The 14,929-nt window shown below is 44.3% G+C and overlaps 1 protein-coding gene across 3 annotated transcripts in view; it reads right to left on the reverse strand.

The window, feature by feature from the left end:
* The window catches only part of PXN (paxillin), a 47,277-nt gene that overhangs the window by 12,045 nt on the left and 20,303 nt on the right, over positions 1-14,929 (reverse strand). Inside the window, exons 2-11 of one of the 3 annotated variants that reach the window (XM_044275424.1) lie at positions 11,077-11,291; positions 10,906-10,982; positions 10,688-10,827; positions 10,405-10,597; positions 10,194-10,329; positions 4,597-5,325; positions 4,049-4,312; positions 637-1,110; positions 403-480; positions 93-218 (exon numbers count right to left, since the gene is read on the reverse strand). In XM_044275424.1, coding sequence (XP_044131359.1) covers positions 93-218; positions 403-480; positions 637-1,110; positions 4,049-4,312; positions 4,597-5,325; positions 10,194-10,329; positions 10,405-10,597; positions 10,688-10,827; positions 10,906-10,982; positions 11,077-11,291 — 2,432 coding nt within the window. The remainder of the gene's footprint in view (positions 1-92; positions 219-402; positions 481-636; positions 1,111-4,048; positions 4,313-4,596; positions 5,326-10,193; positions 10,330-10,404; positions 10,598-10,687; positions 10,828-10,905; positions 10,983-11,076; positions 11,292-14,929) is intronic. The other 2 variants (XM_044275425.1, XM_044275426.1) reach the window with 2 other exon arrangements.

Genomic DNA, 14,929 nt, shown 5'->3' on the forward strand with positions numbered 1-14,929 from the left:
AGATACAAAAAAAAGACAGACAAAAACACAGTAAATACTACATTCCATGAATAGTTTGCAATGATAAGCAAGTGTGAGACCAATCCATATACCAAAGGGGTTTCATTTGTTGAATCCAGGAATCTAGAGTTGACATTGCGGTAATCAAAGTCAGGCACGAAAGACTTTTCTTCTTGTGGAGGCCACGTAGAAGAGGCGGGAAGTAAAGGAACCAGTGACTGGAGACCAATGCAAAAAGCGGAAGCTTAAAAAAACTGACAACTACCTCACTGCACAACATGCTGATACATTACAAATACACTGCTGGATTTCATGCACCATATGTCCCCAAAAGGGGACTCAGAATCCAACCGTACCATTAAAATATTTCTGACAACACCGATGACAAAAACATAAACCTGCCTTGTCAGAGAAGGAACAGCTTAGAGGAGGACGTGCGGTAAGTGCCCTGCCACTAGAGTAAGTAGCAGGAGACATCATCTGCAAGAAGATTAAAATTGTTTTTATAGTAGTCACAAAAATTAGTGTGTGACCCTAAAAATGTCCAACACACGACAAGACATTGACTCGGAGACCCAAGATCACTGTTAGACAGAAACTTCTACACAACCAAAAATGTCTCACACTGAAACTAACCATGGACACACTTTCGTCCCATGCCTGAATAGGTGGAAACAGTGAATTATCGTCTGTCTGACAACCCACAGATACATATGATTTTGGAGTAGGCAGCATTCTCAGTAGAGAAGGGGTCACCATCAATGGCATGGTAGTGTCATCCTGACAAGGTTTTCTAGATTCTTCTTGAGGAAAAACAGCCCTCGACAAGTCCTGGTAATCATCACTATATTGTTTCCATGAAGAAGGTGGCTGAGGAGGAAGTGTACTTGATGTGGTCATGTTGTGCATGGGAGGGAGGCTTTGGGGCAATGGAGGGGCTGGAGGTGGGAATAATGAAGAGACAGCTTCAGTAGAGGAAGACATAGGAGGTGGTGGTGGTAGTGCTGGGGATGTAGATTTAGACACAAGTCGTGTTAGCTGTAATGTGCCATGAGGAGAAGTGGTAATTGTTTTTCTCATCAGCTGAGGAGAATCTGGAGGGATAATTATCTAAATAAAATACACAGGAAAGAAGAAAAAGGTGAATGAATGAAAAAGGTTAGCACATGGTAAAAAGGATGAAAAATGTAATATGAAGTATTGGAGAAATAATATTTAAAGACTAACAAAACCTTTCTTAATCCTAAACTTTTTCTCATATACTTTATTAATTGTAAATTTTGCAGGCTTACTAAAGAAATAGGGACCCAATGTCCTGGGTTCCTATACACTTTATATTCAGCATTTTCATACATAGCTAACTTGTGAGAGGTGTACATATTTCACTGTACTAGAGTAATGGGGCCCGCATCAAACGTTGTACAGGGAACAGCATGCAGAGCTGCCCGTGACCCCTCAGCCTGACTTAATCCTGGCATAAAACATTGGCACACTGTCCCGATGAGCTACGCCAGGTTCCGTTCAGCTAAAAGGCTTGGATATGATCTTTCAGCGGAGTGGAGAAGGCACAGGCAGGAGCCCACTCCTTGCGTTATTGTATTTCATCCGATAAAATGTCAGGACATGCTTTGGCCCTTCCAGCCTTTTTCAACCGATTGTTAATCAGGTTTATGCTTTTCCAGAGCGCTTGCTGGGATTTCTCTGCTACCATGACCTTCCTTGGTGCAGTCGCGGCTTGAAGCCACCCGCCGGCTGCACTGCCTCCCACTAAAAACCAATGGGAGGCAGACACCACGAGTCTATTGACAGAATTTTAGTGCAAAAATCCGCACAAAAATTACGTTAGCAAAATATGCTGCATGAAAGGGGCCCTTTGAAACCTTTTAAGTGAGCAGATAAATTGACGTACAGTATAGACCAAAAGTTTGGACACCTTCTCATTCAAAGAGTTTTCTTTATTTTCATGACTATGAAAATTGTAGAGTCACACTGAAGGCATCAAAACTATGAATTAACACATGTGGAATTATATACATAACAAAAAAAAGGGTGAAACTAAAAATATGTAATATTCTAGGTTCTTCAAAGTAGCCACCTTTTGCTTTGATTACTGCTTTGCACACTCTTGGCATTCTCTTGATGAGCTTCAAGAGGTAGTCCCCTGAAATGGTCTTCCAACAGTCTTGGAGTTTGCAGAGATGCTTAGCACATGTTGGCCCTTTTGCCTTCACTCTGCGGTCCAGCTCACCCCAAACCATCTCGATTGGGTTCAGGTCCGGTGACTGTGGAGGCCAGGTCATCTGGCGCAGCACCCCATCACTCTCCTTTGTGGTCAAATAGCCCTTACACAGCCTGGAGGTGTGTTTGGGGTCATTGTCCTGTTAAAAAATAAATGATGGTCCAACTAAACGCAAACCGGATGGAATAGCATGCCACTGCAAGATGCTGTGGTAGCCATGCTGGTTCAGTATGCCTTCAATTTTGAATAAATCCCCAACAGTGTCACCAGCAAAGCACCATCACACCTCCTCCTCCATGCTTCACGGTGGGAACCAGGCATGTAGAGTCCATCCGTTCACCTTTTCTGCGTCGCACAGACACTGTGGTTGGAACCAAAGATCTCAAATTTGGACTCATCAGACCAAAGCACAGATTTCCACTGGGCTAATGTCCATTCCTTGTGTTATTTAGCTGCTTGTTGCCTGTCCTTAGCAGTGGTTTCCTAGCTGATATTCTACCATGAAGGCCTGATTCACACAGTCTCCTCTTAACAGTTGTTCTAGAAATGTGTCTACTGCTAGAACTCTGTGTGGCATTGACCTGGTCTCTAATCTGAGCTGCTGTTAACCTGCGATTTCTGAGGCTGGCGACTCGGATGAACTTATCCTCCGCAGCAGAGGTGACTCTTGGTCTTCCTTTCCCGGGGCGGTCCACATGTGAGCCAGTTTCTTTGTAGCACTTGATGTTTTTTGTGACTGCACTTGGGGACACTTTCAAAGTTTTCCCAATTTTTGGGACTGACTGACCTTAATTTCTTAAAGTAACGATGGCCACTGGTTTTTCTTTACTTAGCTGCTTTTTTCTTGCCATGATATAAATTCTAACAGTCTATTCAGTAGGACTATCAGCTGTGTATCCACCTGACTTCTCCACAACGCAACTGATGGTCCCAACCCCATTTATAAGGCAAGAAATCCCACTTATTAAACCTGACAGGGCACACCTGTGAAGTGAAAACTATTTCAGGTGAACCTCTTGAAGCTCATCAAGGGAATGCCAAGAGTGTGCAAAGCAGTAATTAAAGCAAAAGGTGGCTACTTTGAAGAACCTAGAATATGACATATTTTCAGTTGTTTCACACTTTTTTGTTATGTATCTAATTCCACATGTGTTAATTCATAGTTTTGATGCCTTCAGTGTGAATCTAAAATTTTCATAGTCATGAAAATGAAAAAAACTCTTTGAATGAGAAGGTGTCTCCAAACTTTTGGTCTGTACTGTATGCGCACTAATCAACTATACAGCAAGTCGACCAGCACTCATTAAATTGCATCTATATGTTTTAATTATCGGTCCTTGTAGATAGGTTTCCATTACTGTTGGCTGCACATCACGTTTGCATGATGGGTTGTGCACACAAACGATTTTAGTGCTTTATTATTGGTCACTAGGCATGTACGCTGGGCAATGATTACACGGGTAATTACAGCCCTTTATTTAAAAGGCTCTGTTCACACGTGCATAGGGCTTTCAGTTTAAACCAGGGTGCCCAACCTTCGGCCCTCCAGCTACAACGCCCAGCATGCCAGGACAGCCTACAGCCGGGCATGGTGGAGGGCCTCAGGTTGAGCATCCCTGTTTTAAACTGAACCTACAACACAGATCCTATGAACTAATAATTAGGTATGTCCAAGTTCTGTTAAGGTAGCTGTCATGGTTGCCTAAATATTAGGCATAAAAATTTTCAAGCTTCAATTTACAATAATGTAGGCATCTATAATGATCCCTCGTTGGGCAGATCATCACTGCCCTTGACTTCTCATTCTACCTTCTCTATCCTCTGCTCAGGCTGGTGCACATTTTTAGCGGGCTGAGATGTAATGATCACACCCTCCGTCAGCCAGTTATCCTCTGGAGTCTTGCTAGTCTCCTGCTTGTCTATGCCAAATCGCCCATGCAGCTCTTCAATAAGCCGGTCTTGTGATGGACTCTTATAGTATATAGCTGGCCCAAACTTCCGACGAGGAGAGAGGTCCCGAGACATTGGGTGCACATTAGGGGACTCTTTGGTTCTTTTGATCACAGACTTCATCTGAACAAACAATACAATATTACTTGTCACCAGTAATCAAACAGCACTATAAGGCCGTTTAACACGTCAATACCGCCACATGGGAAACGGGTGAACTTGCTGCTTCAGGCATAACGTGTTAATAGAAAACACAGCAGAACACATCAAATTAATCTCTTCCAATAACCATCTTCTAGATGACACCACAACGATGCATACATATTAGCATGCACCTCCAACAAAGTAAACCAAAGAAATGCACTTGATCCATGCACAGGACAAAATCCACACAAGGACATGCTTGCCTGACGTGAGGCAGAAATCCGTGGAACCTCTTGATATGGAATTTCATGTGAATCCTGTGTCCATAAACCATCAGTATTACTTGGATCAGGATGAAGTCCAAATGTTGGATTTTGTTCAAAGTGTCCATTTGGCGCACCACTCCCTACTTGTTTACTAAACCTGTTATCAGTCACAAGTTTTTTGCCCGCAGCAGCCATTTCTGACATTTCATTGGCTGAACATTGATAATGGGCCAATTCCAATGGGAGCTTTTCTTCGTTCAGCACTAGATTTTCACAAGACTTCCATACCGCAGAAGTGCATTGCTCTTGCCTTGCCTGGTCGTCAGTGAAATCATAAGACTTGACAGCATGCGGCAACTGTGAGAATTCTGCAGGGTGGACATCAAGACCCTTCTGCTTTGTTGGACAATTCTTGTAAAAGCTTGGCAGGTAAAGGTCGGTCCTTTGACTGTAAGCATCGAGTGGAGTGATCACAAACTGATCTTTAGGCGCTAAATCCGTCTGTAAACCGTGACTGGAGAGGACAATGCCTTTTCTAAAAGCGGATGATGAGGCATGGTTGTCATCCTCATCAATGTGCAGGAAAACGGCAGGACTACTGGGTGTGACCGCATCAAAATTACTATCTGGTCTTGCATATAGAGGAGCGCTGCATACATAGCTTGGGGGGAGTGCAGGGATACTCTTACACCATTCAGAAATGGGCTCAGAACAAGTATGACATGTCTATTGGAAGCAGGAGAAAGACCCCAAAAAACATGTTACATAAAAATAAAAAAAATACCTTGAACATACAAGTCAGAAAAAAAAATCAAAAATCAAACATTGGCCCATGCGCACGACCATATTTTTGGTCCTCATCCGATTTTCATTTTTTGATGACCGAATGCAGACCCATTTGTTTCAATGGGGCCGCCAAAAAAGTGCACAGCACACCATGTGCTTTCGACATCTGCATGCCTATTCCGCAAATAAAATAGAAATGTCCTATTCTTGCCCGGAAAACGGACAACTAAGGGCATTTTTAACATAGGAAGGGATGTGCGAAAGGCGAAAATACTGGATGCACATGGCCAGATAGGCAATTTGCAGACCCCAAAACGTATACAGTTGTGTGCATGAGGCCTTATCTAAATAACTGCAGTTTAGCCAAGTAGGAAACTAAAAATACAAGTACTGAGAAGAACAGAAAGCACTGGGTCGCCTTTGAACTCCAAAGTTTGCATATAACTACAGAACACGTATTGTGAAAAACATATTTATATCAGTTCAGGTTTTCAGTGTAAAGTCTGTCTCAGAATGCAACAAAGCAGAAAACACTATTCTAGCAGCTGTCGGCTGGTTATAGCAGCAGCAAGCAGCTCTGTACTATAATTCTCTAGCTCAGGTTTCAGGAAGATGCATTTAAAAGCAGAATTTATTCACATAAAAAAATAATAAATTTGAGGGACACTGAAAAAATAATTATTAATAACGTACCCAGATACATTATCGTATTGCTGTATTGCTACAAAACTCAGCAAGCAGTTATGTCTCAGGCTAGGGTTGTTTCGGGTATCAAACTTTCGATACCCAATCGATACTTTTAGCCCGGTATCGATATGATACCGGGATTTGCCTTTTATTGATACTAGGCTGTGCAGTAGCACAGCCCAGTATGAGAGAATATGGATCGCGCGTCCGCCATGTTCCCTAAGCAGTACAGGGAAGAAGAAAGCAGTCTCTCCCTCCCCCCTGTACTGCTGCCGCTGCCTCCAATGACAGTGCAGAGCGGCACCTGCCTCTGACAGGGTGCCACACCTAGAAAATATAAGGTACAATTCCTGTTCAGATATTTTACCTTCTAGCGCTGCAAAATCCAGGACACAAGTGAGTAGAAATAGTCCACACAATGAAATAGGAAAAAAAGCAGCGCAATCCTTTTTTCCCTATTTCATAGGGTGCCACACCTGATGGGTTAACCGCCGCTGATCGCAGCGCCCTGTCAGAGGCAGGGTGCCAGCAATGTGTTTCTGCCACCGGCTGTATTTGTATATTAAACGTTAATCATCATTGGTGGCGCAGCGCACCCGTCCCCAGTATTAAAAACATAGGTGGCGCAGTGCGCCCCCCCCCCCCTCCACAGTATTAAAAATCATTGGTGGCAGTGGCCACGGGGTCCCCTCCCCTCCGCCTCATTGGTGGCAGTGGCAGCTTCTGATCGGAGCCCCAGCAGTGTAGTCCTGGGGCTCCAATCGGTTATCATGGCAGCCAGTACGCTACTGAAGCCCTGGCTGCCATGGTTATCTCCTTGCTGCTATGTGTACTATGCACAGGATGTAAAGTCCTAGTCACCCTAATAGAGCTCTATTAGATTGACTAGACAAGGGATTAAAAGATCCCAGGTTCTAGCCCCTAAGGGGGAAAATGGTTATTAAATACATTGTAAAAAACAAACAAAACAACACACACACACCAAAATATTCGACAATTGTTGGGTTCGAGAATGGAGGCCTAGTGGTCAGCCCTCCGATCCGGCTTATGCTGTGGAGTCCCACACTGCCCCAACTACTGGTGTGATGGTCTGGGGAGCCATCACATACGACAGTCGGTCACCTCTAGTAGTGATACGAGGAACACTAACAGCTCAACAATATATGTGCAAGACATTCTGGGGCCACATATGTTGCCTCTTAAGGCAGGGCATCCAACTGGCATTTTTCAGCCCGATCGGCAGATTTATCTGCAACTGCGCATTTACGGGACCAGCTGGGACATCAACTTTAGGAACCTGCAGGATCTTTCAATTGTTCAGTTTTCCCCTACATGTATCATTACATTCACACATATAAACTTTAAATTTGATTCGAACAACTCCTTGGTGCCTTATATATTTTTTATCAATGAGTGTATATGGATATAGAAGATGTATACACACACACACACACACACACACACACACACAATGTAAAGAACTGAGCAGATGCATACAAGGTGTCAAACCACCCACTGTTAGCAGTCTGAAAGCCCAGTTGTCAGTCGTCTGAATGCCTTTTACCAGTGGTACTGGAAACTTAGTAATATGCAGTAGTTTTAGATTTCTAAAGTCAGACCTACAGCATTAAATCCAGCAAATGTCCCCACCACGATGTACCACTGCAAGGATCTGCGCACACTGCAATCAAGTCCAATGTTGGGTATACATGTGGGGAAAAGCTCCCAGAACATACGGTACATTAGAAGTATATTTAGGGCTCCAATATTTTGGCACCCATCTGGATGGTACGCACTGCTGTAACTTCTTGTATAGGAAAGCACAGCCAACTACGCTTTTCTATAGAAAGAGGAACCACAGAAAAGTATACATTACAGTAAACTTCTGGAATTAATGGTTAACATATGTCACTGAATGTCTATATACTGTGGCATATGTCAGAGCCTTCCATTAGAGGTATGCGCCTGGAATTCTTCCAGATGTAGACCACCGACAAAAGACCTAGATGCAATGAGCACTCACAATGTAACTCAAGGTCAGAATGAGCCCTGCGTTTGCAGTATTTGCTCAAATCCCCAGCATGGAACATGGTTTACAATAGAAGTGCAGAAAACCGCACTAACACGCACTGCACTGAATGAAAATGGTCACGATCAGAGCATAGTGAGCAGGGTAAATCTACACAGCTACTAAGCTCCATCTACTTGTAGACATGACGTCCATCACGTGTCCTAGAAGTAGATTGAGCTTTGCAGCTGTAATTTTATCAAAACTGTAGCTGAAAACTAGTAAGGCTACTTTCACACTAGGGCACGGACCTCCGGCAGGCTGTTCCATTGGGTGAACTGTCTGTCTGGTCCGTCCTGCCGCTAGTGACCGTGTGCCCTTGGACTGCCGCTCCGTCCCCATTGACTATAATAGGGGCGGGGGGTGGAGTTCCAGCGGAGGCACGGCGAGAGGCGGAATAAAACTACAACATGTCCGACATTTCTTCCGGCAGCCTCTCGCCGTTCCTCCGCCCCGCCCCCATTAGAGTCAATGGGGATGGAGCGGCAGTCCGGGGGCACACGCTCACTAGCGGCAGGACGGATCCGACAGGCTGTTCACCCAACGGAACAGCCTGCTGGAGGTCCATGCCGCTAGTGTGAAATTAGCCTAAAATAAATAATTTTTGATCAGGAAAGATATGATCTGGTTCCAATGCGTTTGGCCCTGTAAAATAAACAGCAAAACTCCCGCAAAATCCTACTAAAATGGAAGCATTTACACAGAAATGTGAGAGGGTCACACAAGCTACTTATGTAATAATGTATAGCTGCCTCACATCTGGTGGCATTAGAGGCAGAGCTTGTTAAGAGCTCATTTGCATCCCTTCCCTACTAAAAGAAAAGACACCCCAAATTTTCTGAGGTAGAAGCCCGTTAGTAGTTTTCTAAAATCTCTGGTCTCAACCTAGAAAATGGTGAACTTTCCTGCTGCATTCTTCAGATGACCAGAGCTAACAACCGCACCCAGCACAATAAAAGAGAAGGAAGAAAAAAGCGGAAATAGCAAAGGGGAAGGTAAACCAAGCAACAGCAGCAGTAATCATCTCGCCAATAATTAACTATCACAAGGATAAAAGGCATTTCAGAAACCGCAGGGGGCTCTCTTGCTGCTTTCTGTAGAAGCATCTCCAATAAATAATGCATATAATTAAAACGTGCAGAAAATGTTGCTCCTCAGGTAATAGAGGTTTTCCCATTACAACAACTTATGGCCTATCCACAGGGAGCGGAGGCCCGTTCCCTTGTTTGAATGGAACGGCGGACACATTCGCATGGTCGCATATTGCCACTCTATTCATTTCTATGGGGCTGCCCGAGATAGCCGAGCACTTGTACTTGGCTATCTCAGGAAGTCCTATAAAGAATGAAGCAGCAGCAAGCCCACCACAACATTCAAACAGTGAAACATGGGCCACCATCTTAGTGATCGGTGGGAGCCCTGCCAATCAGACATTTATTCCCTATCCTATCCTTTGGATGGGGGATAAGTTGCTGTAATTGGACAACCCCTTTAAAAAGGGAGTAAACCAAGGCCATGACTTTACAGTACTTGGTACACCTTTGAAAATATGGGTCTTAATATCAGCAGCAACTGAATAAAAAGTTATAAAACAGTGCGCACAGTGTATAAAAAGTTCTTCAAGAGTCATGTGGGTGGTGCCAATGTAGTGAAGAGTCACAGTGTCTTGGTTGTTTGTGCACCTATTCTGCCTTGATTGACATCAGTGCCAGCTCTGCAGAGAAGGACATCATCAAGGCCAGGACATAAGGACCAGCACCTCCTAGATGGTTCTTGGTCAGAGATTTCTACACAGCATTAGGTTTTACAACCTATCCAGCATAGTGAATGTTTAGAAATGCACCCAAACACTATAATCAAGAGGTTGGTATATTGTCCAGAAATCTACTGACAGGTTCCCTATAAAAACGTATCCACTGGCACCCTGGAGGTTAGTTAGGAGTAGCTAGAGAGATGGCCAGCAGACAAAGAGTACACACGCTCCAGCCTATATTATGTCAATAACAGAAGGTGCCCTTCATGTCCCAGTTTACGGCAGGTCAGAATTAGATACCTTAAAATCAGAGAGAGAAGCCATAAGTTCATCCAGTTCCCGTGTAGCAGAGGAGGCAGAGATTCGGGTCTGCTGCTGGCTAGGGGTAACCCTCTGAGAGCTGTTCATTTCTCCTGAAGACACAGTGACTGACGGACTGCGTAAGAAAAATTGCTCAGTGGCAAAGAATAAAACCCCTGTAGCAGAAAACTTGCAATACTACAGTACTTACACTGGGGCTGGCACAGAGCTCTCAAGTTCATCTAGAAGACTCTCCACACTTGGGCGGACATCCTCTATACCCCGGGCCCCGTTGCGCTTTGGTTTTTCCTTTGAGGATTGGCCAATCTTAAATCCTGAGCTGTCCGAAACACTGGAAAGAGAAACGGGGACTGCTACAGGCTGTGTGATCCGAGTCAAATCATCTGCAAGTAAAAACCAACATGAAACATTGCCTAAAAACCTGATAGTATACATTTAAAACAAAGGTTGGCATCTTCGCCGTTGCATCTTACCTGTAGAAAGGCTGCCTGATGGGGCTTGTTGCACAGCATTTAGCTCCAAGAGCAGGCGGTCTAACTCGGACAGGTTGCTGCCCAATGATGAGCTCATGACGGTGGGAGATGGCTCGGCAGATCGCTGTTTGTTGGGAAAACTGTGCAGAAAGAAGTAAAACGTAAGAAAGAAGTAAAAAGGTAATGCCAGAAAACACGGGTATTAGGATAGATATTACCTGTATACATGTTCCTCTTCTCCAGCAGAGGGGGATCCCACAGCCTCCTTCACAATAGAACTGCTGGGGATGGGATTCTGTTGGGAGATAAGAGAAGGATAAACCGGTCTTCCCCTTTCAGAGATCTTATATGTGCAATACAAGCACCATGTTCCTGCACTTGAGGTTTACCTGCTGCTGGGAAAATGCATTGGAGCTGGTGGTCCAGGAATCCAGGGGATCAGTAAAGGTGCCATTAAGAGACTCACTGGCATGTGCAGGCGGTATAGAAATTTCTTGATATGTATGACTACCACTGGGATAGGAATATGGAGTCTCCTCAGATAAGAACACTGGTCGCTTGGATATATGAGATGTGGTGGACTCCAAGTCAGCAAGTAAAGCATCTGCAGAGGAGAAGAACAAAGGATGAGCAGAGGCAAATGACATTTGAAGCTAATAAACCCAACTACACTCAATGCCAAGGCAGTCCAGCCAGCTCAGTTCTAGAAGGGTGGTGGAGAGCTCATGAAGGCTTCAGAGGCAAGAATGTCAGAAAGCAATGAGGAGTAACTGAGGAAAAATATATAGAATGAAGCTCTGGCTTTGGTATTTTCTCATAACAGGAAGTTCTAATGTCGTTGGAATTGTCCTCCTTCTAGAAGAAATATAGCCATGTAACCATCTGTGGGCAGCGACACCATAAAATGTAGCACGCATGAGCCACAAACGTGTGTGGCACAGGACACCCATCTACACTGCACCTAATTTCACTGCAGGGATGCCTAACTTTCGGAGGAGAGGGAGAGGTCAATCAGAAGCAAGGGGGAGGAGTGGGGCACTTGCCGTGCCATGGACCACTCAAATGGGCACTTGACGTTTCATTTGCATATCATATCAAACTTCTTTTTCTGAGGCACGGAACCACCGACAATGGCAAAACAAAAACGGAAAATGATGCGACAGACTCTTTAAAGTAATTCTGTCTAACAACAGATGGGGCCTCAATTTCATAAAGTGCCATTTACCTTTAGGCACCATCTAGATACAATGTGGAGGGAAGAAGTAATAAAAAGTGCTGTCACTACAGGTACATAAAGCTGAACAGTGGAACAAATAAGGTGAGCCCTACAGGATCACCCCCCGTTAGGCCCTGAAGTATTCTGCCGGCTAGAGAGAAACTGCTGGTGTGTCAGGGACTCAGTATATCAGGGCACATAAAGTCATGAAAATGAGCGCTGTATCATCTTTTATGGGCTTTTCAAAGTAAAAGCGAAAAAAAAAAAAAAGGCCAAGTATCTTTATTCCGGTCACATTTCAGGTAAAGCCACAGAGATAACAAATTGGCAACGACTCTTAACAGTACATTAACACAACTGTATTTTCTACGGGGCCGCAAAAAATGCGGACGAGCCACAAATAGAACATGTTTTTTTAAATGGGCCCTGCAAAAAGTGCAGGATGCACACGGACCGTAAAACAGATCTGGTCGTGTGAATGCCCCCTTATAGTGCTTCCAACTGAAGTTAAAGAGTGACCTGCCACCATTCCTGACATGTCCGTATATTAACTATTTGCATCTCCCATGTACTAACTATTCTGGAGCATCTATTCTTATGACTCTATGATGTGCCATTCCTCTATTATTCCTGCTAGAAGTTAGTAATGCATTACTAGCAGGCTACAATGATGGTCCAGGTGGGTGTTACTGGTTGAGGGTGTGCCATTATCCAATCAGTGCAGGGACACCCTGTCAACTGATAACACCCAGATGGACCTTCATTACAAACTGCTAGTGATTCATTTATAACTTCTAGCAGGAATAATAAAGGAATGGCACAATAGAATGATAATAACTGATGCATCAGAATTATTATTCCATGGGGAATGCAAGTAGTTACTAAAACAGAATATCAGGAGAGGTGACAGGTCTGACCCTTTAATACGACTTGCAAGACGTTGTCCCACATACAGTTTTCAAATCAGCACCTGGATCCAAATGGTTTTGTAATTGCATGTAATTAAAAATGTTATATAACCACTGACATATTCAATAAAATGTAGCTGTATGTTATTTTTCTTGTTTGTCCTGCTCACTGAGAAGGCTGCACATGCTCAGTTTCATCCCTCAGCTGTCTCCCGAGCTGTGATAAGAAGAGAGCTGCAGCAGAAAGGACACGTCCCCCTGAGCTGCCAGCTTGATATAAATCTAGCAGACCAATGAATGGGGAGATCACTGGATCCATGTGAGGTACAGGGCTGGTTCTAGCTTTGTTAGACAGAGACTGTCATGTACTATAAAGGTCATCAATATCAGATCGGCAGGGGTCCGACACCCGGCACCCCCGCCAATCAGCTGTCTGAGGAGACGGCATGTGTAGTGTGCACGTGCAGTCTCCCTTCCTGCTCGCTGCTGTACATCTATGGCAAAGCAGCAGCAGAGCAGGAAGAGAGACGAAGACGGCACGTGCGCACTGCATGCATCGTCTACTTATTCAGCCATATGGAACCCCGCCACTCTGATATTAATGACCTATGCTGAGGATAGGTCATCAATTTTCAAAGCCCGGATAACCCCTTTAATCATAGGAAAACCCCTTTAAGGTAGGTTGGCACCTCTATTTAACTGATTCAGCAGGCTGTTCTGGCAGAGAACAAGCTTCCGGAGTTCACCGGATCCAACCTAGCCCAATACTGCTGAACCCCATTGACTATAGGGGGATCCGTCGGTTTCCATAAGGAGAAAACGTACCCCTAGAGCCACAGAAGGGTGATGCGGTACGGTACATAGGTGATGATGTGTGCAGGACGGAAGCAGCAGCTCCAGACTGACTCATGCATTTCTCGGTTAGTCACTTCCGGACAGTTTATGATAAGCGTATGCCTCACTCAAATCACAATCACATGAAAAATACAGAGATAAAGAGGAAAGCACAGCAAGTGGATACACACCCATGAAAGTCCGAGGAGAGACATAAAAGGCAAAGATGAGGTCCTACAGCCTGGGGCAACACAAAGTTCCCGGACAAGGGATTTACTGTGTCTGGAAACCAGTGTGATCGCTGGAGGTGGACATTTCTAAGGTGGCCCACCCTCAGGATACTGCAAATGCTTTTGGCTTGTCCGGGCTCTAGATACTGACGACCTATCCTTAGGATAGGTTATCAATATCAGATCGTTGGGAGTCTGACACCTGGGAGCCCCAATGGAAGCCGGCAGGCAGCTTCCCACTTTTGGAAGCTGGAGAAAAAATAAAATAAAAAATAATGAAGGTATGGTATACAAGGGAAAATGCCAGGCAATAATGGAATTTAAAAAAAGCAAAAAATAATGCCAGACCCAAAACATGCTGCGTTTTGAAGGTAAAAAACATTGACACAAAAAGCTCCACTCGAGGAAAAAATAAATAAAAATGCAACTACAAAAAAAAAAAAAAGCACCAGAAACCACAAAAGCAAAAATCTACACTAGTATGACAGAGCATATGTAGCTGAACAGGAAGACATGGCAACACATCCAGTCGGGACCTGAGCAGAAAAGCTCTCAGTAAGGGCTTATTCAGACGACCGTACGTGTTTTGCGGACTGCACATGGCCGGCCCTATGAAAGAAATGCCTATTCTTGTGCGTAATTGCGGACAAGAAAAGGACATGCTCTCTTTTTTATATGGGGCCGCGGTATGGAAGTACAGATGCGGACAGTACAGTGTGCCGTCTGCATCTTTTGCTAGTCCACTGAAATGAATGGCGGTCGTGCAAATGAGCCCCAAATATGACAGCAGCGGAGATGGCAGGGAAATCTACTGAGGAAAAACTAAAACTAAATGGAGAACCCCTTTAAGGTGCTTTTACATAGGTGCCTGATGGGCTCCGATATCTTCCTGACAGGAATATATTGGCAAAAGTCTCCGCTTTTAATATCTGCTTGCATGACCAGCTAGTATAGTCAGTGGTATATCTGTTTGGTGTTTTTTTCAGTGATTTATATGATTGTATTTTCATCCACACAATGCTCCTGTTTGTGTAGGATGTTTTTGTGGTGCATG

Source organism: Bufo gargarizans, chromosome 1 (assembly GCF_014858855.1).
Source record: "Bufo gargarizans isolate SCDJY-AF-19 chromosome 1, ASM1485885v1, whole genome shotgun sequence".
NCBI lineage: Eukaryota > Metazoa > Chordata > Amphibia > Anura > Bufonidae > Bufo > Bufo gargarizans.